This window comes from Pelmatolapia mariae, linkage group LG6, assembly GCF_036321145.2.
Source record: "Pelmatolapia mariae isolate MD_Pm_ZW linkage group LG6, Pm_UMD_F_2, whole genome shotgun sequence".
NCBI lineage: Eukaryota > Metazoa > Chordata > Actinopteri > Cichliformes > Cichlidae > Pelmatolapia > Pelmatolapia mariae.
Window position 1 is genome coordinate 39,125,761 of NC_086232.1, and position 25,891 is coordinate 39,151,651.

Sequence of the window (25,891 nt, forward strand, 5' to 3'; positions counted from 1 at the left end):
CGTCACTCTAAGACAGAATATTTCTAAATTTAGTGATACAGTTCCACATATTTGTTTAATATGTGGATTGAAACATATCCGTCTCTTGATGGCAACAGTTATAAAACGGTATGTAAGGACTGGAAAAAGTTACATCACAACTAAAACTTCCAGACATGTAAGAAAACGATGAAGCTCTTGAGTTCTTTACCTATAATACCTTTAGGCACAATAAAGAGATGGTCGCTTGTTACAGCTCCAACTATAAGCTTTAATAAAAATCAATGTGATTTAAGTGATGAAATGAGCCCAACATCAAATTATTATTATTATTCTATTATGAAAACAAGTCCCACTGCTAGAGAAGATAAACTAAGCATTTGCAACCCAAATTGTGAGAATCCAAAGCATAAAACGACAATAAAAAGCTTTGACAAGATTTATTTTGCTCTATAAATAAGGCAGATACACATAATCACTGGATTTGGCTTTAAAATTAAAATGTAAATTTTAAAAAGTCATGAATAATTCACAGATACAAATAACTTCATGAGCTTTACATATATCATCAAAAAAATTCTCTTTTAATTCTCTTTATACCAAAAACATTGACACAAAACCTGAAACCATAACCCACTTAGACTTCCAAAATACAAGAAAAAAAAAAAACCCTCAACATTAACGCATGTATTGTAGTACATCTGTAAATGTCACTTCACAATGCTTTGTCAATACAAGATGTGTACCTGTGAGCAGAAAGAGCAGTCCAACTCTACGGGCCTAATTAAAGGACTTTGGTTAAGATTAGAAACACAGTTAAAAAGAGCTTTTTTTTCTTTTTTCCCCAGAAGGGTGCACATTCTTGGCAATAGGTTTATGAACCAGTCTGTACCTTAGCTTCACTGAAGTGTCCTTCTACATACAGTGTGGAGGTTAAAGTCGTTTTAAAGCACTGTCACATATCTTAATTAAAACTGTTAAGTGCATCGATAAATAAGCCACTCGGCTCTCCGTAAGCCCGATTATCGAATAGGACATGTCTAAAATGATATGCAAGGTGAGCTAGTGTTTATCATAAGAAAACCTTCATTAGCATTTGTGCAATAATTTGCATATCCCAGCCAAACTTTTGCCGGGAGAAAAGACGTTCCCATTCAAAAACAACTGAAGCCACAAACACCCGTACGTACATTCAGCAGACGTGTTACAGGGCTCTTACTTCTCAGACATACACTTATAGTCTCTATCATTTTAAATTCTATGTAGCATTTCTAACATTGCACTTATTTGTTGCGTACTTGTCATAAGCATTAAATTTACGTTGTGAACGACACAGTTCCTACATTACGCATGTTTGCTCTTGAGCATTTCTTCCATGTTAACACGGATAACGGCATCAGTGGCATTAATAAAAAAAAGGAAAAAGAAAAAAAGAACAGGGTTTGGCAAGTGAACGGGGTGTTCAAGATCTGGTCACAGCACAAATCAATACTGCAAGTTAACACCTGATTAAAAGTCGTTGACACAAAGCCACTTAAAGGTTTAATCTTTTCTGGTAAATAAACATCAAGTATCTGATTTATTTCGCCTGTTTCTCTAGAAAAATCTACATACGTCACGCTGTGAGCTCCACTTGCTCAGTCTTTAAACTAAAAAAAGCCTACCATGCGCCGTCTCACTGTCTCGTCACGTGCAGGCTATAAGGTATGTGGTGAATGCTTTCACATTGACATGTTCATAGCACATTATATACTTATATGTTCTCCTCTTATTAGCTTAACCCACTCCCGGTTTTGAGCCAAATGTGACTCCCTTCATATGTCCATCCCTGCTCAATTATATAAACTCTAAAAGACAAATCAATCTATCCTCTGATAAATACCACTTAAGGGAGCAGCAAGCAACAGTTTGTTTGTCATTAGTGTTTATTTGGTCGACTCTACCTTGTTCTTGTAGAATTCATAGTCTTTTCTACGGGAATGTGTTTGTGTTACAGTAGCGTCAGACCTATCGACTTTGGCTCCGGTTTCCATTCTAAGACCCTGTAATAGTTAGGAAATACTGTAAACAATCATCATGGCTGGCTGGTGCTCTCCCTCTCTGGCTGGGAAGGCTCTGGGTCCACTGAGGGGCCAACTAAAGGGCCACCAGCTGTGCGTGGGTCCATGGCAGAATGCATGATCAGCAGCCACACGTCATCCATGTTTGGCATTACAAGGATTTTCTAAAAGGAGAGAGATAATGGACAGGCAGTATTTAATATGCTTGACTCATGACTAGCTTTGCAAAGCGTGAAACCTAAAATGAAGTGGTTAATTTGCCCAGTTTATTAATAAAATGCACTCGTATTCCTAGTGCATTAATAGACTAGACTGAAAATGGGTGAAAAATTTGAATAATTTCTAGTCTAAGGCGCTCGGAAAAAAAGCCACTGGACTTTCTTGAACACTACGCACTTTAAGAAACTTAAAGACGACCAGTCGCTTTCTTCCAAGCTGCTTAGACTACCACGACCTGGAGGACTGAGAACCGACACAGACAAAATAATTTCTAGTATTTCTAGTTGTTTGAATCATAAATAATCAGATTGTTTACTTAAAACAACTTGAGATGTGATGTTTTTGTGCTTTTGCAAACCCACTGTGATCTAAAAAAAAAAACAAAAAAAAAACATATCATGACGAATCAGTTATTTGAAAAGCAGAGATATTGATCAAATTCTATTTAATGGGTCACTCATTAAATGGAATTAATTTGACAACAAATAATACATTTTTAAAAAGGGACAAGAGCAACAGGTGTGCTTTACTTTGGCTTATATTTTCCAGTTTTGTCATCAAAATTACATCGTTTTGTTTGCCACTTGCAAAGTAGCTTGTGCATCTCAACCGTGTGTCTTGGGTCTGACTGAAACATCTCCATTGGTAGGTGTTCAGATGCTTGAACCCACTCAACTGAATCCCTTTGATGTGAAGTAGCAGCAGCTCCCTAACTAACATGCCAGATAAGTAAAAACTGCCAAAAAGGTAATTAAGGAGCTGAAATGTTGACTGTGTAACAATCTACAGCTAATGATGTTAACACTTGTTTTTAACCTCCACTCCATTACAAAAGTGGATGCACCCAAAAATGTGTCTCAAGTGCATCAAATCCTCTAAACACGATCTGCTGTTGTCATAATTGTGCGCATGGTCGAGGACTACAACTGCTGGCATCACTGCCTTGCTTTACACTTTACCCTGCATACTAATATGCATGCATGCATACATGCATACATACATACATACATAGACGAAGACCATAAGCACATCAGCAAAGTGTGTCTTTTTAGCTCTACCTTCTGTCCGGAACCATAAATAAATGTTGCTGTGCTGCGAAGTATGACTGTGTCAGTGACTTACAAAAATTAACGAGAAATGTTGTGTTTACGATACCTCGAATTCCTGCTTCAGTTTTTTCTCTATCCAGTCTGTGACATGAGCCAGAGTGACTTCTCTTTCTCCCAGTTTAGGTCGTGCCTTCAGTTCCAGGTGAGGTGGTGTCCTGAAGCCATACCTGCACCAGAAAACAATCAACACCCTCACCATCACGGCTAACGACTGACATATGGCCACCACTAGAGGGCAGTAAGAGACTGTAAAAAGAAATACACATTTATTTAGCTGAGTAATTTCACCTGTTCTGGGTATCCTCACAGTTTACTTAGTAAACAAAGGTAGTTGGATTTGAGTTTAGAGTAAAGGTATCTGGAGTCCTCTAAAAAACCTGTTTACAACAAATGTGTTGTTGTCATTCTGGTTAACCTGCACCTTCACTCTGTGCATTCCACAGGTTACACAGCAGGACAACAAGACTTTCTTCACATACCATATCCTGTCAGTAGGAGGAGGGGGAATGTTGACTGCCAGTGTTCCTTGGAGCTCCTGCACCTCCACCGTGAGCAGCAGCGGTGTGTTGGACACTTCTTCCATTTTCTTTTTGATGAACTCCGTCTCTGTGGCCTTCTGGAAGTATTTGGACTTTGTGATCTTGTCCACAAAGCGCATGATCTTGCTCGATTTATGTCCCCCAACAAAGCTGTATTTATTAAAAGGAAGATTTAGGTTAAACAATGCAATCCAGTAATTCTATTTTTTCATTTTTATTTCTTCTATTATTTCGTTTTATTAGTGAAATAAATACAGATGTGACAGGTGAGATTATTTTATAATTAGTTATCAGAAATGAATTACACATACATTTTTTTAGACAGTCTCAGTTCCAACTAAATTTAACCAGTACTTTTGTAACCTGAAGTAATCTTAACACTCATTTCCTGTTTACATTTACAGTCCTTTGATTACAAAAAGCACGCCCCTTTACACTCACCCCTCCGCTCCAGTCAAATCATTGGAAACATCTGAGGAGTCTTCCTCATCTGATGAACCTGCGCTGGATGACTCTTCATCACTATCAGCCAAGCAGTAAGTTCGTGGCCTGTATCTAGAAACACATGAACAAATAAATGAGGATTGCAATGTGCTGGTGTCTATGCATTTATTAACAAATGCAAACGGTTTTGCTTTGTGCTCTTTATCATTTTTAATATGCCATCTATTAAAACAGCGTTATAAGCATGTGTGCATGTGAGTAATCATAAACAATTTAGTAAGTTACTAAAAAAAGAAAAATAAGCTTCACACGAGAATTATTTTCACAATTTTTCAGGTGGAGTACACCTCGTTTCCTCACGAGACCTTGCAAAAAAGCCCCCTTTTTATTACTTTTGGGAATCCCCAAACATTCATATTGTAGACCAGTGGTTTTAACTTGCACCATTTACACCCAAAGGCAATGGAAAATTTGACAGGACACCTGTAGCCGTATCTGTCATGTGACATGTTCTCAGTTCTTCTTTTGATTGTACTGTGAGACAGAGGAATTTTTGACAGCCTACTTTGGTTCAGGCCCAGTGGCCTAATCACTCTCAGACGTGATGTTTAGTTTCCAAATGCCTCTTTGGCATGCTTGGCAGAATGGCCAATGTCTCCTGACAGCTGCTGAAATCCCCGAGCTGACTAAAGCCAGAAGATAGAAAGCTTATTATTTTTTCTCTTGTCTTGAAAAGTGATCCTTTGACAGGAGTGACTGGATGAGAAATGGATGGATGGCACAGATGACTGTCAATACATGACCTTATCCTTATTTAATGTCAGAAAATCAATTATTTCTGCTGTCAGATACTTTTTACTCTTTCAGAGCTTTCTAATAACTCTTGACAGTAGTACAGATTGTCACAACATACCAGGACTTGAAAAAAGTGGAATCTGTGCCTCCTGATCTGTATTTACATTAACATACTAACATATTACTGCTCTGTAGTGCAAAGACGTAATCTGAGGGATGAAAATGGAGAGAGATGAAGTAAAAGCTAATGAGATTATAGCTGGTATTAAGAAATGACGATTCCCAAACTAAAGAAACTGTAACTGGAAAATGAAAGCTGATGCTGATTAAAGCACTCACCAAGGGAAGAAATGCATCCGATTAACAACCCCATATAGGCAGAATCCAAAGTTAACAGCAGGGAAAAAGAAGGGTGGGGGGGTATAAGAGACAGAAAAGACACAAAACACTGAGAGAAACAGGTGAGGTACCGGACAGTGTACTAGATACTAAAGACCACAAGCATCGTTTAAGTACCAGGAGAAAAAACAAAACAAAACTCTGCATTAAATCCAACAAAGGCTGTTCCAACAGGTGCACACAGTATTGTGGTGAAGATCGACTGTCTTACCCATCTTTGCCAAATTCACCTGGGCGCAGGCTTTCTCCCTCCTTGCCCAGGCGAATGAGATTCATCTTGGTTTCCAGGGTCATCAGGAAGGAGCCACTGTAGGTCATCTCCAGATCAAACCACAGACCTGAGGGAAAAAAAAGATTATTAGGAACTTCGATATGAGGAAAAAAAAAAGTAAGATATGAAACTGCAAAATGTAAGATTTGCAGATCACTGTTATATTGTAAAAAATGGTTTCCCAATCCGGGTCTATTAGTGACAGTGGAAAGAAACATAATTACTAATTTTGAAGCTAAAACATTGAGAATTTTCCAGGTCACAGTCACCCTCACCACCTCTCGTCTCAGTCTTACTCTCACTATTCTCATAAAGCTGTGCTGCTCTTTCTGTGACACCTCTCATTCCCCTCCAAGCATCACTAAAGCAGGGAACCCAACTGATTTTATTTTCTTGATCTCTCGGCTTAGATGAGAAAGACACACTGATGCACCCCGAGAAGGAAGGGAAAAACTGGAAGACATCCTTTAAACGTAGGCTGAACAGTTGGAGAGCACACAGCCTTTCCCTAAGCCCCTGTTTGATAACAGCAGGGAGATCTGGCTGCAAAAACAGGGCTCTCCTTTCCCTCCTCTTTTCTTGTTACCTCTGTACTACCAGATTTGCTGTAATCTGGATAGTAGAAACTTGTACAAAACCTCCTTGGCTTGACTGGGGCAGGCTGTGTATGCTCAGAGTTCTTTCCCCCCTATGTTTCCCCATTTTTTTCCACCCCCAATTCTCTCCTCATAAAACAGAGTCACATGGTCTTTGTGTGCAAAGACTTACTATAAACTTGTTAGTGTTGTTTCTCTTGGCACCACTAGAGGGCAGCAAAGTTTGAGAGATGAGGAACTGATGAACAGCAGTAGGAAAACTAAGGGAGCCAAAAAGTCCACAACCTGGGTAGTTATTTAACAGCTTCTTGACAACAGCCCATCGAGAACAGGCTTTTAAATCTGAGTAAATATGCATTTAAGGACAGACGATGAATTAAGGGTCTAATCTGAAACCTTTTTCCCTACAGTGGGCTCTGGTGGGCGAGACAGCTATTGTGGGTCAACTTGGTCCCCATCAAACAAAAGTGATCTTTTTTATCCTTGACGAAACATTTTTGGGATTGAAAGAAAATGTGAAATGTAATTTGCATGATATATGACCTTCATAGTCACCAGTTCTATACGTGAGGGACATTATTGACTAATGTGTTAGACCACACTGTCCAACATCATCATTAAAAACACCAAAAAAGGAAATATCTTTTGAAAGAATAGTCTTTAATCCCTGCAATAGAGATCCAGAGACTTGGAGAATCAATGTCAAGGTGCACTTAAGCTGTCCTGGAGCAGATGATGGCCCCACACCTTTACAAGTGTTCTAATAACTGGAATGTTGGTGGTTTGGTTCCTGGCTGCTCAAGTTTATGCCTTTGGCAAGATACTGACCCCTAAAGGTCCTGTAACATTGCGATGCAGGAGAATGCTCTTTTTGGTTGACGCTGGATCTGACTTTAGCACATTTCAAGCACTTTTTCTTATCACTGCAGTGCAGATAACAATCAGTTATATCTCTCCTTTAAGGACTAAGTTGCAGATCTTGCACAGGTGCTCAGATGTTGGGATGGCTGACAGTTGTCTCCACTTTAATGATGGGAAAACAGAAGTCCTTGTTTGTGCTCCCGACACTTTTGTGGTAGGTAGGTAAGGTAATGGAAACTTTGTATCCTTGGCGCATTTGCCAAATCTTCGATCAGGAAGCTTAGGCTAACCTTTGACTCATGCTCATGTTAAATCTCTGAAGTACGCTTGTTTTTATCACTTAGAAATAATGCCAAGTGAAGTTCCATTGTGTCATGCTGAACTGGAGCTTGATGGTCATGCCTTTATATCCATCACATTTGGATTATTGCAATTCACTGTTAATTTGTCTTAACAAAGCTTCCCTAAGTTATTCAAAATGCCAGTGGGAGGTTTCTGACTAAATCTTCTAAGTACTTACGCGTCACACTGTTGCTAATTTGGCTGCAATGGATCCCCATTAGCTTCAGGGTTCACATTATGATCCTGGTTTTGACTGTTAGAGCCTCTGAAGTGCTATGATTGGTCAAAAAGACCAAAAATGTTGGGATGTTAATATAGGTTGTTGCTTAACAAATCATCTGTAATACAGATATTTCGGCTTTGGATACTTGTTGTTGCTGTTTAAGTACTAGTACTATCAAAATGGAAAAATTATGAAGGAAACTTGTTCAGACATTAACAAGAGCTGACATGTGGGAAAGTACACAGGACTGAAACTGCATGCTTTGTTTTCACTGTTTTCCTGCCTTGATACCGTTGGTTTGTGTTAAATGACTAGATAATGCCATAAGTTCGCTGTGCCAGACAGAAACACAGAGTTAAAGCTGTTAAAGACAAAACCAAAAGTTGAGGGTGGAAAAAAAAGGACCTGGAACAAATGAAAGTACAGAAAGTACAGAGAGTTAGTAATGTCTGACAAAACAGATGGTTAAAAATAGACAGGAAGTCAGAAAGACTGTGAGGCTGAAAGAACAGCTTCGATCAGCTGAGCCTAGAGGGCATTGATGGACCCACCAATTTTGAGAGGTATGAGCTGAGGCAGGTTGGGTTAGGGGCACAGAGTTTTTGTAAGTCTGGACAAAGAAGACGACCTCGGTGTAAGCAGCTGGATCAGAGCAGTGCTTCCCTAATTGGGGTGAAGCCCCAACAAACAAACTGCAAAGAAATACCTTCACATATGCAGGGAGGCTACTTGTATTCTTGTGTCCATCAGAAATTGACATTAAAAAAAAAAAAAAAAGCATGTAAAAACAAACATGCATGAATACAAATGTGCAGGCACGCAGATACAATTGCTTGCCAAGACATGCACACATGCACAGCTGGAAAGATTCATCGATCCATTGCACTCAGCAGGATTGTTACAGGAAGGAGCGGCATGAGACGAGATAAAGGCAGAACCTGAGCTGCCTGGAGGATTTAGTCCCTACAACACCAGTGGAAATTTCCAAAGGAAACCTAAACTGACCATTTTGATCGCAAGTTTCCTAAAAACTGAAATACCTGGCAGGAAAATAAGATAAAACACTTGCCCCCGACCTCCAAGAAATATGGCTAAAACAAAAATAAAATAAAAAATCACAAATTTTAATTGATTGTAAGTGATATCTGTCAGTTCACTTACTGTCTGTGATAAAGAAAAGAAATCTCTGGCAACCTTAGCTGTTTGGGGAGTAAGTACAATTAAAACTGACAAAATATCAACATCATCAGTGAAAATGAGCTCCATGCGAACTGATTATGTTTAGAGAGACTTCTGATGGGTGTTTTGTCTGGAAATGAACCAAGAACTACTGTTGCCATCTCAGCTGGAGACACAATCAATTCCTGCCCTTATTATAGAGTTATGTGAGTGCTGCTGGAGTGATGAAAATGAAGCAGTGACTCATAGCGTTAGGATGAGAAAAGAGTGAGTACAGCCACAAAGAGGAAGATGAAATGAAAGGGAAAGCAAGGGGAAGAGAAAACCAGGAAGAGAAATAGGAGATTGTGCATGCGAAACAGATGAAAAGAGAGATCAGTTACAGAATGTAGAATGACAAAGGTTACGTTGTACAAGGGAAAGGAAAGCTCAGTGCACCTGCATTACTGAATAGTCACAGAAGTATTCATGTAAAAGCTGCTTGTGCTCTAGAACATGCATAGTTATTCAGAGCTAAGACCTCACATAGCTAAGCCTCGATTTATCTGGAGCACATAAAACCATAAAACCTGCTAAAGTGCCGTGAAGTACGACTTGCCTGTATGGATTATGCTGTATATGAGAACAGAATTAAATTTCTTTAGACTTCTAAACAAAGCCTTAAGCTTTAAATAAGTTGTATTCTGTACAACAGTCTGTAGCATGCCTGCTGAAGGGTTTTTTGTTGTTTTTGTTTTTTGCATGAATCAAATGTTACTGTACACCAGTTCCACTCATACATCCATACAGTTAGCCGAACTCAAGACAACAATACAGGAGCTCAGGGTTCTGAGCTCCTGTATTGTTGGTCAGATAATCTGGGAGCAACTCGAGGAACAGAGAAAAATGTGAGCTTTACTGAACCGACTCCTGCCCCTGCCTGACAGACTGAGTAAATGTAAACGGCTGTTACTGCCCAGTAACAGCCGTTTACTCCTCTGGTTTATTTTTTTATAAATTATAATTAGCAGCAACCACATTCAACCACAACCACAGAAGTTATACCAGGTAATGAAGTGGCCCTAACTTGCATTTGTTGCTGTTTCTACTGCTGCTATAAAATACTTTTAAAAAGACCTGTACTATACTACATATTATATCATTTCCTGCTCCACATTTTTATTGTTGGACTCTAGCGCAGCAGTCAAAAATAATCCTTATTTATTTGTTCTGGGTCTTGTTGCAGCCCCTCATTTTTCCACAGTGCAAAAAACTCTTTTAGCCCTCGATCTGAGCCAACATTCTTCTGATTGGCTCGCCTCACAACTAGAAGGACTAAACAGCAGCCATGCTTGGATATTCCAACTCACTTGAGGCAACTCTTGTGAATTGATGCAACAAAAATTTAAATAAAGATGAAAAAGCTGAGTCGTTCCAGTTTAACTAGTTCTTTTTTGTTGTCTATAGCACCGCGTGCATCTCAGTGTAGACAGTGTTGCTTTCAGTAAAGTTAGCACAGCGATCGCCGGTGTTGTTGTTGTTTGGATGGAGAGCACAGTCTCAGAATTGTGAACTTATTAGTCACAGCAAAAAGTCTGGGAATGAGACCCACGGCCAGTCATGAGGCAAAATGTCATTTCTGAGGTTTTTTTTGTCCAACAAGCTTTAAAAATGACATTATCTAAAGTTTTGACAGTTTAAAGTCTGGAAGTTTGGACTGCAGAGGCGGCCTGACACTAAATATGAAAAGCAAAGTCATAGCAAAAAAAATCTGGGTAGGAGTTCTTGTAGAAAGAAAGCTTTGACATATAGTGTCATGTTTGCTTATGAAAAACTTGTTTATGTGACCTAGAAAACTACAGTAAATAAAACTAGGCTACAGTCCGTTTGAGGTTAGTCACATTCATGTTTGACAAGAGATTACAGTGACATTTATAGTAGAGCTGATGTTCAGACAATATCAGCTATAGATAACAGCAACTCTAAGTGGTACTGAACTGTCTATATTTATAAATGGTCAAATGCACCAACAATAAATCATAAATAATGTTGCTGAATATGTCTTAATTTGTGTTTCCATAAGTGAGATTTCCAAAAGGGAGCAATTGTGCAAAAGTAAAGTTAAATTATTTTTCAGTTTGTACCATGGAGACATCTCCAGAACTAAGAAATGAAACCAGTGTGTGAGTGCCAAACCCTGCAGTTCCTTAAATGGCCACTAGAGGAAGACCCCGACAGCGAGACTCGCATGGTAAAATGCCCAACTGTACAGCAGACCACAGACATGTTCACAGCATGCTACAAAATATGGTTTTGCTCACCAACAGTCAACTGTCATCCTATCATGGTTAGTTAAACTGCAATATTTAATCTGTATTTTGCTTAGCGCTAATTAGCACTGTATCTAAATAACAAAGCTCACTACTGTTAGCCATTAAGTGTTAACAAACAAACAAAAAATCCCCTGAAAGCAGGAACGCACATCTGTGACAGCTTTATACAAGCAACACCAAACCACTTGTAACTTTATAGATAACAAAGATTAGAATTTTACCCCTTATCTTTGTTATCTCTACCATGGGCATAGCTATCTGACTATGAAGGGCCTGTGTAGAGGTGCTGTGTTTTTAAAAACACGAGATACTCGAATGTTCTCCGTGGCAAATATTGCACAATAACTAGAGTCTTCTGAGAAAAAAAGAAAAAAAAAGAAGAGTGCACAGAGCTCATGTTTGCCAGTGCATCTTTTAGTCGTTCACTTTGTGTGTGTGTGTGTGTGTGTGTGTGTGTGTAAGTGTATTATGGTTCCAAATTGATTTCTCTCTTGCCTCGATAGTTAATGCAGGGTTTAGATGCCCTGAGGATTCTGGGAGTGGTCGAGCCCATGTCCAGTTCTGTCAGGGTGAGCTCATTCATGAAGTAAGGCAACTGAAAGACACAAGCATACAATTTGGCTGAAGATACTCTCCGAGTATACTTAGTAAGCAATAACAAAACAACAAACAAAAAACCTTGACTACAGCAGATATAGACGTTAGTGTATCATTTTTCAAAATCTAAATCAGTATCAAAATATTTTTCATGAAGTGAAATAGGTTTTGCCTGGGGGGACAGGATTAGAGTGAAACTGAAGGGCCGAGCAGTTTCTTCTACTGCATTAAACTGCATGTGGCGCTGTAGAGGGGGGTCAGGATCGAGATGGCTGGGAGGGGGTCTCCAACTTCTGTTTTGATTTCGACATATTCACACAAGCCAGTTTGCTGCATGGTGCAGCTGCAAGTTGTGGTTAGAGTGGGCGTCTAGTTCACGGAAGACGCTAGCCGGTAAACAACAATTGAACTTTCAAAATATGTGTGGATGGATGTTTGGATGGATGGTTGGAGGCGGGGAGGGTTTGAAAAAAATACAAAACAAAAACATGACTCGCAAAATATACAGAGGAGGCCCGCCCAATAAAGTCTACATGTGCAAAATGCTGTTTAAGGGATAGAATAAATGATGCAGTGCCTCTTTCTCTCTCCCTCTCCTTGTAAACCCGGTATGGAGCTTCTGCACTGCGTCATACACACACACTGACATTTGGAGTTTGTTTGTCTCTTCTCTGTGTGTGGTCAGACACCTGTTATCAACAGGAAGCTGATCATGACTCCTTTTTCTCTTGTATGCCTGTCTTGGTCCTAAAGGGAAAAGGTTATGTGCTTTGTTCCACACACCCGTATCTTGCTGAGCTTCATCTGAATCTTCTTGGAGACCTGTTCAATCCAATAGGGCTCAGTCAGGAAGTCCCAGAAGATCCTGCCTACAGTGGCATTCACCCAGGCAACCGAATCGTCCTCTTCTCCGTCGGGCTGCACCTGAGCCGATGTGGTGCTCTGAAGCTTAAAGACAGAGCAGATGAGTTACTGTAAACACCACATAAACCTTTTATCCCAAAAGGGATTCCAAAATATCACCCAATCCCCTAACAACACAACATATTGTGCCCCTCTTATTAGGAATACAAATAACTTTATTGATCTCAAAGGGAAATTCCTATGGGTGCAATGTTGCAAGGATATGTGCAAATGTAAAATGTATTATTATATGTCACAAAATGATATTTTTATTGCGTATAGTCACTGTTTAGTCCAACGAGGTTACACCGCAAATGAGACAACACCTCAAAAAGGAAATTAGAGAGAAATGTGTTACGAGTATGAATGTGAAATGAGTATGTGCTACCTTCTTATCAGCTCCAGGGCTGCTCTGTGGACTCTGAAGAACAGGGCTGGCAGCTGTAGGGCTGACTGCAGACTCTTTAGGCATTAAGGAACCCATGTAGACACTGTAGTCCAGCAGAGGCTTGGTTTTGGCACTGCCCACTGTTGTGGAAGAGACTGATGAGTCTTTTGACTTGGTCTGAGATGTCAGGGCTTCATCCAGACTGCTGCGGCTGCTGTTGCGACTGTGACAGCTCAAAGCTGTGGGCCACAGCAAAAGTAACAAAGAGTTGATGAATTTCTGCTATAAGAGCATAACTATATTGTAAGAATAAATGACTTTCGGCCCTTTTAGCCCTTACTCACCCTTCTTAATTCCTACAACACTGGAACTTTTCTTCAAGCCCACCTTTAGCTTAGAGGCTGACAAAAACCGCTGGAACCACTCCTCCTTATCCCTGCCAGTCCTTCCAAATAGGTAGAGAGTCAGAATGGAAGAAGATGATGATGATGATCTCCGCTCTTGGAAATCTCCCGTTCCCTCTCCTCTCTCCCGTGTGCCCTCACTGGCCTCCATTCTTTCACCTTCTGCCTTTGACATGAAGTCATCCTGCCTGCCAAGTTCAATGCAGATAGGGTATTTTTTGTTCCAGACTCGCTTCCTGGCGAGACCCTGAGGCACGAGATACACCTGAGGGAAGAGTTTGGTTAAAAAAAAAAAAAAAAAAAAAAAAAAGATAATAGCCAAACTAAAAAGTTTAATTTCTTTAAATTTCTTTTAATAACAATTTCAAAATTTATAAAAGACTTATGATACATTAAAAAAGTTAAGCTGGAAGAATGTATAAATTCTGTTCTAATGTATGCATGTAACTACTTACTTTGCTGTATGTAAGATCATAAATCTTCTGACTGATGTAGTTAACATCAGGTTTTGGTTCATTGTGTGAGGCACGGCGGGCGATGTTGTGGTTGGGTTTAGACAGTCGAATGATGGATCCCTCCAATCGGACATACACGGACTGCGTCAGTGTGGCATGATACGTCTCTGGGTCATAGTTCTGTATCTCATTCATCCAACCCTGCAAAGATATACTGATTTTACGTGGAGTTGATTATATTTAAGGACTGTGTTGCAAAATAGTTTTACCAGAAAAGCTATTGCTATCCTCACACACTGTATATTCTTTCCAGAATTCAAACATGAAGAAAAACTTTTTTGGAAGAGCCACAAACAAGGAGACAAAATCGATCACTGTACCTGGAAAATGGAGTAAACTCTACACTTATGTAACATATTTCTACAGTGATTGAAAAGGTTACCCAAGTATCTCCATGAACCATGTGTCCTAACCACCATCTTTTCAACTGAAAATACAAACGGCTTGTTGTATTCACTTTCTGTGGCGGGTTTTTAAATTGATCTGGATATAGTTCTCCTAGGATCCTGCTCTAAGTTTATTTGCTGCTTTTTCACTTTGTTGTCAAGAAGAAAAAATGATTTTAAATCGCACAGCTGCTGTAACTATGTACAAATCTTTCCCGAATGAAAGAAAATATGTTGATAAATGTAGATTATGTGATTTGAAGTTTGTCTGAAACAAGCCATGTTGCCTCCTCTCTGTTGAAAACGTTTCACTGACCTTATAGATATCTGGTTCCTTAATGTCCAACTTGGTCATATTGAGCAGCTTTCCATGCTGTCTAGGTCCCATGTTGTTCCTTCCAGAACGTTTTGGTCCTGCCAGCCACACAAAACCAATGGCTAAAAGGAATCCCAGCTCAATCCCAAGCAGCACTCCTCCAATATAACTAGGCAGAGGCAATATAAAACACCCATAGAGGAGTACAGTAAGGATGATGAGAGTATAGTATGGAACACTAGGTAGGGGCTCAATATATTCAGATTCATCCTCGCTGCAGGGTTCAGTACTACCACTTAGTGGCACTTTAGTTAGACTACTGGTTCCAGTATTATCAGTTTTATCAACACCATCACCTTCTGTGTCTGTAAAAGTCTCAAATTCCTCATTGGACAGAATGCAATAGTCCTCTTCTGCCTGCTTCGCAAGAGCAGACATGTAAAGCAAAGATGATTTGCTGGGACTTTTAGTGGCAAAGGCAGTGCTCAGCGGGGATTCTGCTGAAGCAGAGGCCTGTCTGCTTGGGCTTTCACCCTCCCAGTCAGTTCCTTCTTCCTCCTTAATGCAGTAATTATTGTTAGTCTCCATTTGACCATTGATAGAACCAAGACTTGACAGTTCTGTGGCACTGGCAGAAAGTACCTTGGGCCGGTAAATGCTGCTGCCAACTAAGTTGCCACTCTTTTCATCCATGATCTTACTCAGCAGCTGAAGCGGTTCAGAAATTGCCTCCGATAGACGACGCTTGGTGTCTTCGATTCGTGCCTCCACTTCTGAGACTTTGAAGAAGCTGCGATTATCTGGTGATGTCAACGGTGAGGAGGGGGCAGTTTTAGAATCACTAGCTGATGACATGGCAGCAGATGATAACCGGGACTGAAATTGCTTAAAGAGTTGCAGGTTAAGGCGGGATTCTGGAAGACGGTAGGATGCTGACGAAGAGGACGAATCCTGGGATGTGTCTGAAGACAAAGATTTAACGAGAGTCTTCATGAGATGCCTGTGCCTTACTGATGGTGCGGGAATAGAGGAAACCCCATCACGTGACTCGGCATCAGAGGAGATGGACTTCGCTAGGCTTAGAAAAGGTTTGTCACTGGAGGGAAAGCTCAAAGATTTTGTAGGAGAGGAGTTTGAAGTTGAGGTTGAAGACAGAGTCTGAGTGGTAGAATTGATAGTGTGATGTCTTGAAGGGGAAGAAAGTCTGGATGTTTCAGGAATAACACCAGCTCCAGCTGCAGAGGCTGATGGCACCCCGTCAAACATCTCCTCACTTGCTTCTAAGGCTGTCACGATATCTGAGTCATAAATGGCAGCTGAGGGAGTGGAGACAGTTGTACAGTATAGCTCTTCTTCCTCCTCCTCTTCCTCCTTCCCAAGGGCTGAGAAGTGGATGGTAATGTTCTCCTTTGACAGAGGCCGCTGGACATGGAGCCTGGGTGTGAAGGCAGGTGGCTGTTTATCCGTGGAGTGAGTACTCTCTCCATGGCCAGGATGCTGGCTGGTCATCTCAATACTCCCACTGAAAAGAAGGAAAAGAGATTTCACTACACTACAGCAGGAACGGTCAGTCCATTAAACAATTAATAATAGTAATAAATGGAAAAATGTTGGAAATTTTTCCAAGATAAATCAGCAAAGATGGTCTTGATATAAACGCTCATTAAGTATCAAGCTGTTTTAGCTCTTCTTTCTTTAAGCACAGCTTCTTTAATTTGATTGACACTTAAACTCATAAACACAAGGCTTAAAAAGTGGGTGGAGAATCCATGCTTACAGTCAGAGCTGTCTGCATGAGATGACCATATTAAAGATATGCAATATGAGAATACAAATCTTCAAATCCATGCGAAAGCTATTTAAAAGGGCATGCACAAACATAGGGGGTATTATTCCACAGTAGGAAGTCAGTAAGGGAGCACTTCCTTGTCAGTGCATCAGCAAATCCCACTGAGTAGTCTGAACACCAGCACAGATGGGGACTAAGAGCTGGGAGACTATGTGAACAACCAGTCAGTCCTGATCAAGCTTCTTGCGATCAGCATCGGAAGCATAGATATAGAAAATGTGCGTCTATATCTATTACTGCGTGGGTGCTCAAAGAAAAAGGAAAGAAAGAAAAGGTGTTTTACGGCTCAATCAGATTTGTTATGTCAGACTTAAGAGGCAATCAGGCATCTTAAATTACCACCAAAACACATTTAGTGATTAGAACCCGACGTCTGACGCATTACCTGCTACCACTAACACTTCTTTCAAATACTTAGCAAATGACTCAGCAAAAATCAAGCAGCATCCTTAGAAGTAATCACTGCCAAAGTCTGATAGACTGAAGAAGCTTTTCCAAACATGACTGACATTTTTAATAAAATATTCAATTTTATTAATACAGCGCCAAATCACAACAACAGTCGCCTCAAGGCGCTTTATATTGTAAGGTAGACACTACAATAATACATACAGAGAAAAACCTAACAATCAAATGACCCCCTATGAGCAAGCACTTTGGCGACAGTGGGAAGAAAAAACTCCCTTTTAACAGGAAGAAATCTCCGGCCGAACCAAGCTCAGGGAGGGGCGGGGCCATCTGCTGTGACCGGATGGGGAGAGAGAAGGAAGACAGAATAAAAGGCATGCTGTGGAAGAGAGCCATAACACAGGACTTCAAATTGACCCTATTTGGCTTTTTCTTATTTTCATATGCACCATTGTAATGGTGGTTGCTCATATCAAACAGTTTCAAATAATGAAGTCAGGGTATGTACAAGTAATCCTTTTGGACAAAAGGTTTATGCTTCGGAGTCTTTTCTTCCCTACTTTTAAACCTGCATGATATCCTATCCCTAATATCCCGAATCTGACTTTTGTAGACTTACAGGTTTGGTCTCCACCCATCGACTGTTCTAAACCTCCGTTTGTAAGGGCTAACCAATAAGAAGAAAGCTCATTTGAAGGCAGATGAGTCAAAATGGCTAATTTATGAGAGTAAATGAAACAAGGGTCTATACCAAGACTTCATATCTGAATGACCAAATTACCACTACCACCAATTCAGCCCTGAGATCCTCGCAGTTTTGCCTGTACTGGATAGAGAAAGCAGTGAAAATAGACAGGAAAGTGGGGAGAGAAGGGGAAGACACATAGCAAAGGGCCTTGGATCAGACTTGAACCCAGGCTGCTGCAATGTGGCATATGGTCAAAAGCTCTCAAAGAAGGTGGAAACTCAGGGGAGGAGGGTCGTGTCCATCAAAGGACAGCTGGTGTTGAAACAGTGTTTTGATATGTAACCGAATACGAATAGGTGAAACGATATTGGAGCTTACTTTGCTGGATTTTATATAGAATTTCTTTTCTTTTTTTTTCTAAAATGACCTTCTGAATACATGATCGGAATAAACTGAACAAAAACAAACAAGTATATGCAACTGCAGCATTGTACTGCCTTGCTACCAAATTGCCTACCAAGGGAAATTACCAGTTTAAGTGTATTTGTCCTTGGAAGTTTCAGGATGGCAGCGTTATCGAAGTCATGGATCAATTTTCAGGTTTCCATATGTCAGAACTTACGGATTTAGGCCTAGTGTAACATAAAACAAGGTTGTTATAGTAAAAAGAATCCACTGTAGAGATGTTTCTTTTTATTACCAACACACTTCCTTGTTGCTATTCAACACTTTGTATGTGGCTTATGATAAAAGTCAAATGACAACACTGACACACAATTTGCAATTACTAACACTGTAACTAATGATTAAAAGTTGATACAGTGACTTGTCAGTCTAACTGCTGGCTCTTTGCTTACATCCTCTGGTAGTCAAAATAGAATTATGGTAATATCCTGTTGACATTTGGCACTGGCGTCCTTGTGCTTTGTCTGGATGACAGAGGTGGAATGAATGTTGGCTAACTCATTTACAGGCTCAACTTGACCACTCATTGTCACATGGGTCACGAGTGAGCTTGTTACCCAGTCAGGCAGTCTGCCAGCCACCTCTGCCCCCAGTTAGACAGCCTTCAGTCAGCAGCAACACAATGAGGCCATTTCAGTGGACTGCCAGCTGGACATGAATTTCATTTTACCATACAAGACTAAGGACCTGGAAGTTTTTGCCAGCAACACATTAGGATTATTGATAGTGGGTAACTATGTACTTGTTTGGGTCAGATTTGAAAGCTGGTTCTATCTCCTAATCGAGCACTATGGAAATGTAACAAACAAACAGCTAAAAAAAAAAAAAAAAAAAAAAAAAAAAAGTCGGCATGTGCTGTATATTTACATATTTATGATTGGCCTGTCCATCAGAGGCTATATCTGTACACGCAAACCATGGAGATTCCTGTTTGTCTTGTGTCTCCAGAGCTTTTCCTTGAGCCAATGTCCAGACTTGGTGGACAGTGAAGAATGAATAATGCCACTGATACTGATAAAGCTAATCGGTGAAGCAAGCCAGCCTCATTAACCCTCATGTTTTGCACTCATTAGGGACATGTTCACAGCTCACTTCTTTGTAAAACAAGCATACACTGGCAAGGAGAAAAGCTCCACAGAGCTATTGCATGCACTGAATGGCTATTCATAGCCTTGCTTGTTTAGTGTTGTTAAAATGAACTGGAGAAAAATGACGTCGCCTTAGTTCCTGTGCTGTAGCTTCATTCATATAATACCATACAAAAATCTGTACCAATAAAGGAAAACAAATCACGCTAACATGAAAATAGACACACAAAAATACATACAATAAAAATAAGATTAGTTTATTTAAGATTATTTATGGAAAAAAATATCACACAGTACTGACTATAATACTGAGAGGCAACTGACTGTAGTTTATAATCCTTGCCATAATCTTAACTATTAGTGTAATTTGTCTTATTTATTTGGATGCTGCAACATCTGACAGCAACAAGGAAACTATAATCAGAAATCAGTTAACCATAAAAAAAGGGTACAAACAACTACTGTTTTTATACAGTTTTTGGAAAACTGACAAAAAGATGTGGATAAGTGCTGTGTTTATTCTATCAAGAACTAACATTAAACTGACTGGTGAACTGAGTAAAATAAAGACAAGTAAAAAGGGTGATGTTGTGTCAGGCAGACCTAACTGATACAGTGTGGACAATGAGCTGAAGAAAGTGAAATTATGGTGAATGAATATATTTTATAAGGGAATATAAACAAGCGCAGTTAAAACTCTGAGGGCTGCTATCAGACTACCTGACTTCTGACCACTGAGTTCAATTAAAGTTCACAACCAGAACCAGAAATTTCACAATGTCAAAATAATAAATGTGGGAAGTCCCCAAGTGAAGCTGTAAATGCAGTCACATGATGGAAAAAAATTGTTGCCATAAAATCTTTCTTCTTCTTTTTTGGGGTTAAATGGCATAATTAATTCATCAATGATCCAACATGAGGGCTATAAAAGCGAGAATATGCCTTTCAACATTATTTATACGCCATCATGCTTGAGGAACTTTAGTTCTCTTAATGGGGACAGTTATCATTGTAGCATGACTCAGTGTGTCCAAGCACAGGACCGCCTCCAACATGACCTCACCAAAAACTTCAAATCACGCTTCATCAGCATGTCTGGAACTGCTAATGTGACTGTAAGGAAGTGGAGAAAAGCCTCCCTGGTACATGTCATGTGTCACTTACTTCACCTCTTTCTTACAACACATTCACAGTTCGATTTGCTAATTTGTTAGAACCACAGTCTTATGAGTATATCAGCTTTAGAATTTATTTTACAGCTAATAATTTAATACACCAACTTCTGGGTTTCCAGAAAGAAAAAGACTGTCCAACGTAAAGTATTACCCAGGTGAATCCAGAACAAAAGAAGTCATACTTGGCACTCGGGGAACAAAAATTATATTTCAACCAATATATACGTATTATAATCTTGTGAAGTGTGATTATTCCAAATAAAGATCAGCCAAAACAGAAGCAAAGGAAGTATAAAACCTTTTTAATGCCAAACACCCACTGTTTAAAGGTCACAGTGGATACCAACACAGTGGAAAACACTGGCTTATGGGTCTTCAAGTGCCTTAGCTCTGTGTTCTTTCTAATGGCCAAAAGAAGTCTGTGGGAAAAATGACCTTCTGTTACCTCGCTTTATGGCCTCAGTAAACTTTCATGATGAGTTTATGACCTCAGCTGATAGTTTTAAGTCTTACTGCGAACAACCTGACGTTACATTATAGTGACTATTAGGATCCACAAGAACAATAAAGCAGGATATGCTTTAGGGCAGTCCTACAAATGTGCAATGTCTCTTGATCAGCTCTACTTCTTACAAAACTAAACAATGTTTAATGACGTAGACTGTACAGAGACATAGCCACTAAAACATTACAGCATAAAAATAATAAAATAATAAATTAATAAAACTGACTAGTAAAATGTACAAGTATACAGAATTCTGTAGCTTTAGTGTGCTGCACAAAATCTGATTATTGTTCTCACTTCTACACACTGCAGGGTGTTTGTGTTTGTTGCAACGTCACCTTCACCCTATTTTTCAATGTGAATAAATAAATATTTAGCAAACAACAAACCATCAAGGAATGACTTGTGCATGAGTGACTAGGTTTTGAATTTTGACCTAAAGTTCCCTTTTTTCATTTTTCACATTTCAGTCACTTCTTTAATTATGTGCCTGACACCCAAAATATGGTGGAAACACTCGTGACCCTCATGTTTTCTTCCCCCCTGATGATCAGTATGATCCGGCACATGATGGACATCATTTTCTCAAACAATGTTTTCCCAAGACATGGTCAACTGTTCACTTTTCTCAAAACCACTAATTTGTAACTGAGTTATAATTAATCAACGTAAATCGAACATTTATGTAAATTGCTTCTATGGTATATGAGAAAAAAAAAACAAGACTGAAAATGATTTTTCTGAGCATTTGAGCCTAAAATAATCTTAAATTGGGCTAACAGCATTTCCACTGATTGCAGCTCAGTAACTTCACTACAAGAGTATTTTTGCAAGTCACCGTGCCTGATGCTCTCTGCCAGAACAGCACCACAAGCCAACCCCCTCAGAGAATCTCAAATGTCATGCTCCACTGTTTCAGATAATCAGCAGCATTTAGATGACGCTTGCTAAGGGATGGAGATGAAACTACAACGGCAAAACACACCAGTAGGAGGCATAATGAAATCCCAGAACACTTTCAAGTTGCCAGGGAAGGGATTAGAAGTAGTCCCGCTTTAAATCCAGCTGTTTATTTGCAGAGTTAATAGCTTTCCCAGTGCCGACACTCACGGCTAAGGAAAGTGTCACACCCCATAAACACTAATGTCAACATTGCAGAAACAATAAGTAATGGGTACAGACATCTAATAGCTGCACACACATTTTATGCCTAATTTTTTGTGGCAGATAATAAAAACTAATGTTGAAATGGGAGAAATGACTCAACTCATTTCTAGAGAATGGCTCCCTGTACCTCTATAAGCCTTCTCTCACCACAGCAATATGTGAAGGTGCAAGTCTGCTCAATAACTTGCCTTTACGGTTCTGATTCTTGTGCCCTGATTTTGTACATATTTCCACAGACAGAGAAGAGAAGAACAAAGCAGAAGAGCACACATAAAGCAGAGTAGTATGGCACTGATGTGGCTCAAGTTAAAACAAAAGCTTTCTGAATATTGCAGTGTGAGTATAACAATAGAAGACTACTGAGGCACCGTGTCTTCTGCTAAGATCATACCTCATGTTTCTTAGACCAAATATGTAGAAAAATCAGTTTAATCTTCATCAGCCTTCAACAAACACACAATGAGACAGAATCAAATACCAGCCCCAACACATCTGGCATGGTATATAAGTCATAGATGGCACTAAAAAAAATAATAAATACTGGTCGAAGCAAGTGGTACCCCTAGGCCTCCAGGGCTGGTGTTCTGCAGGTTTTAGATGTGTGTTTGATCCAGCACAGCTGATTTAAATGGCTAAATTACCTCCTCAACATGTCTTGAAGTTCCCCAGAGGTCTGGTAATGAACCAATCATTTGATGCTGACCCAGGGTGGTATCTAAAACCTGCAGGACACTGGCCCTTGAGGCCTGGAGTTCCCCACCCCTGACCAAAGGTATCAATTACAAAATCCTAAGTGACTTCCTTCTTCTTTATCGCATTCAAAAGATTTTAAGGAAACTTGACCTCTGACCTTGACGTCTCTGAGATTCGAACTTGTCTGATATTTTTAGTAGACGCAGCTATGGCGTCAATTTGAAAGTCCTAAGTCACTTCATTCTCGAGCTCTCCCATTCGCAAACCTTGGTTTTCATGCTGCCCGCCCACTTGGCACAGTGTTATCAACACTCCGTCAGCCTTTTATGGGTCAGGGGTAAAAAAGCAGAAGCCACCCACGAGTCAAAATAGTACAAGTAACAAATACTGAAGGATCATTATAAATTCAAGAGAAAAGAAAAACATGCCAAATTTATAACATTGCATTAGCATATATAAAACAGTAGCCCAGCAAATCCACATTGACATATCAAAAGTTTTAAACTTTAGCCGATGAAAGAAAAAGGCAGAAAGTCTACCTCGCCGCTCTGTCCTGGAAACTCATCAGTGATCAGCGACATTACAATCCAAAATGTTTCAGTTGGAGAAACCTGTTACATGGTTCGGTGTCACTTCTAGAGTGACTGCTTTAAAAGAGTTTGGGGTCCCATGATTAGCTTGATTGTAATGTATAAGAAATGCATTTCTTATACATTACACTCATCAACAAATACACGTAGATTACTTAATTTGATAGACTACTCATACAGTAAAAACCTTGAAACTACAATATTTTCTTTAGATGCAGAAAAAGCGTTTGACAGAGTTAACTGGAAATTTCTATTTACAACTTTACACAAATTTGGTTTTGGATCTTCTTTCATCAACTGGTTAAAAATATTATATAATTCCCCAACAGCTTGTGTCAGAACAAATGACCAGACATCCTCCAGCTTCTGTCTCCTGAGGGGCACCAGGCAGGGATGCCCACTCTCCCCTTCACTGTTTGCAATTTTTATTGAACCACTAGCAGCAGCAATTAGACAGAATTCAGTAATTAAGGGCATAAAATGCAAGAACGTGGAACATAAAATCAGCCTTTATGCGGATGATGTGCTACTCTTTCTCCAAAATTCACAAACCAATATCTCTGGGGTGATTGAATTGATAAACTCTTTTGCAAGAATATCAGATTACTCAATTAACTGGTCAAAATCTACAGTCCTTCCGATTAATTGCTCCTTCCATAATTCCTCTTCTACTCCACTGCAATCGGGAAATATAAAATATTTAGGTATTAATGTTTCTCCCAAGGTTGCAGATCTAACTAAATTAAACTATATCCCACTTTTAAAGAAAGTAGAAGGCGATCTGGCTAGGTGGAAATGTCTACCCATATCACTCGTGGGAAGGGTTGCCGCTATAAAAATGATGGTCTTACCAAAAATAAATTATTTATTCTCAATGATCCCAACTAAACCGCCACAAGATTGGTTCAGATCTCTAGATTCATACATGTCCAAATTCCTTTGGAAAAATAAGCCCCCACGTATAAGCTTAAAAACACTACAAAAGACCAAGGATAAAGGAGGATTAGAACTACCTTACTTTCAGCACTACTTCTTAGCCAACAGGCTCCAATTTATCTCAGGATGGCTAAAACATACCCTCTTAGATGAACCTTGGCTAGATGTAGAACAAGCACTTTGCAATAATCTAGAGATTTCAGATCTACCATTTATCAGCTCAAACATTCAACGACATGAATGCTTCAAAAGCGTCAACATTAGCTCCTCTCTGACAGCATGGTGGGAGTTTCTGAAGTTGACAGAGTCTTCATTAATCCCATGCAAACGTACACCTATCTGGAACAACCCTGACATATTACAAAACAATAATATGATAAACTTTTCAGATTGGAGTGGTAAAGGAATCAAATATTTAGAACATATACTAGAAGGAACAGAATTTATTCCATTTGACAGACTAGTTACACAATATGGGATCAACAAGAAAAGATTTTTAGAATATCAACAAATTAAATCCATAGTAAAAAAGAAATTTAAACCGGGTCAAGTTGAACTACAAACACCACCAAGTGTGGTTCAATTTCTTACTCTTAAAACCCCCAAATTACTATCCAAAATATACAGAATGCTTTCTAAAATAGATGAATCAATATCACTTCCTATTGCAAAATGGGAAGCGGATTTATCAGTTAACTTAGACCAAAATTTCTGGTCTCAGATTTGCTTAAAAACCTTTCATCTAATTAGAAATCCCAGTCTTCAATTAATTCAATACAAAATACTACATAGAGTGCACTATACAGGTCATCGGATGTTCAAGATGGGCTTTACGTCTACCAACAACTGCTCACACTGCCAAACCAATTCACCGGACAATTATATCCACGCTCTTTGGTTCTGTCCACCAGTTCAGAAGTTTTGGCGTGAGATATGTGAAGACTTGTCGAAGTGTCTGAAATGTAACATTCCAACTTCTCCTTTAGTGTGTTTGTTGGGCAGCTTAGATAATGTCACTTCAGAAAAGAATATAGCCCACATGGTTTTCACTGCCCTATGCATAGCCAAGAAAACAGTCCTCATGAACTGGAAAAATAAAAATAATCTTAATTCTAACCAGTATAGAAATTATCTATTAGATTACATTAGTCTTGATACAGCCTCTGCCACCACATCAGATCAATTGCTCTGGGCTCCTTTGATCAGCTCCATCACCTAGCGGGGGTGGGGGGTCATAGTTTGGTCCCACCTTCACTGTTGTGATTGGTGTGGGGGTAGGGACAGGCTTAGGGCGTCGGGGGGTTCCCCAGGAGCATCTTCCTTGGGGGGCTCAACCCGGGGTAGCGGTCATGGCCAATTAAGGGCTCTGTTGGCTCTTAGGTGACGGTTTCCTCGTGGCTGCGTGCAGCGGGGCTAGGGGAGGGTCTGTGCTGACGGACGTGGGTTACTGACCTGGTAGCCTGGCTGCCCCTGGGTGGGTCCGGGACGGG

At 39.8% G+C, this 25,891-nt stretch overlaps 1 protein-coding gene across 3 annotated transcripts in view; it reads right to left on the bottom strand.

The window, feature by feature from the left end:
- Window positions 1–387: 387 nt before the first annotated feature.
- Window positions 388–25,891, bottom strand: part of LOC134629514 (testis-expressed protein 2-like) — a 37,941-nt gene continuing 12,437 nt past the window's right edge. The window contains exons 3-13 of one of the 3 annotated variants that reach the window (XM_063476900.1): window positions 14,838–16,359; window positions 14,076–14,276; window positions 13,561–13,885; window positions 13,217–13,455; window positions 12,709–12,873; window positions 11,824–11,923; window positions 5,756–5,882; window positions 4,348–4,455; window positions 3,847–4,056; window positions 3,414–3,534; window positions 388–2,203 (exon numbers count right to left, since the gene is read on the bottom strand). In XM_063476900.1, the coding sequence (XP_063332970.1) occupies window positions 2,054–2,203; window positions 3,414–3,534; window positions 3,847–4,056; window positions 4,348–4,455; window positions 5,756–5,882; window positions 11,824–11,923; window positions 12,709–12,873; window positions 13,217–13,455; window positions 13,561–13,885; window positions 14,076–14,276; window positions 14,838–16,346 (3,255 nt within the window). In that variant the 5' untranslated portion in view covers window positions 16,347–16,359 and the 3' untranslated portion in view covers window positions 388–2,053. Of the gene's footprint in view, window positions 2,204–3,413; window positions 3,535–3,846; window positions 4,057–4,347; window positions 4,462–5,484; window positions 5,883–11,823; window positions 11,924–12,708; window positions 12,874–13,216; window positions 13,456–13,560; window positions 13,886–14,075; window positions 14,277–14,837; window positions 16,360–25,891 lie in introns of those variants that run through there. The other 2 variants (XM_063476899.1, XR_010094064.1) reach the window with 2 other exon arrangements.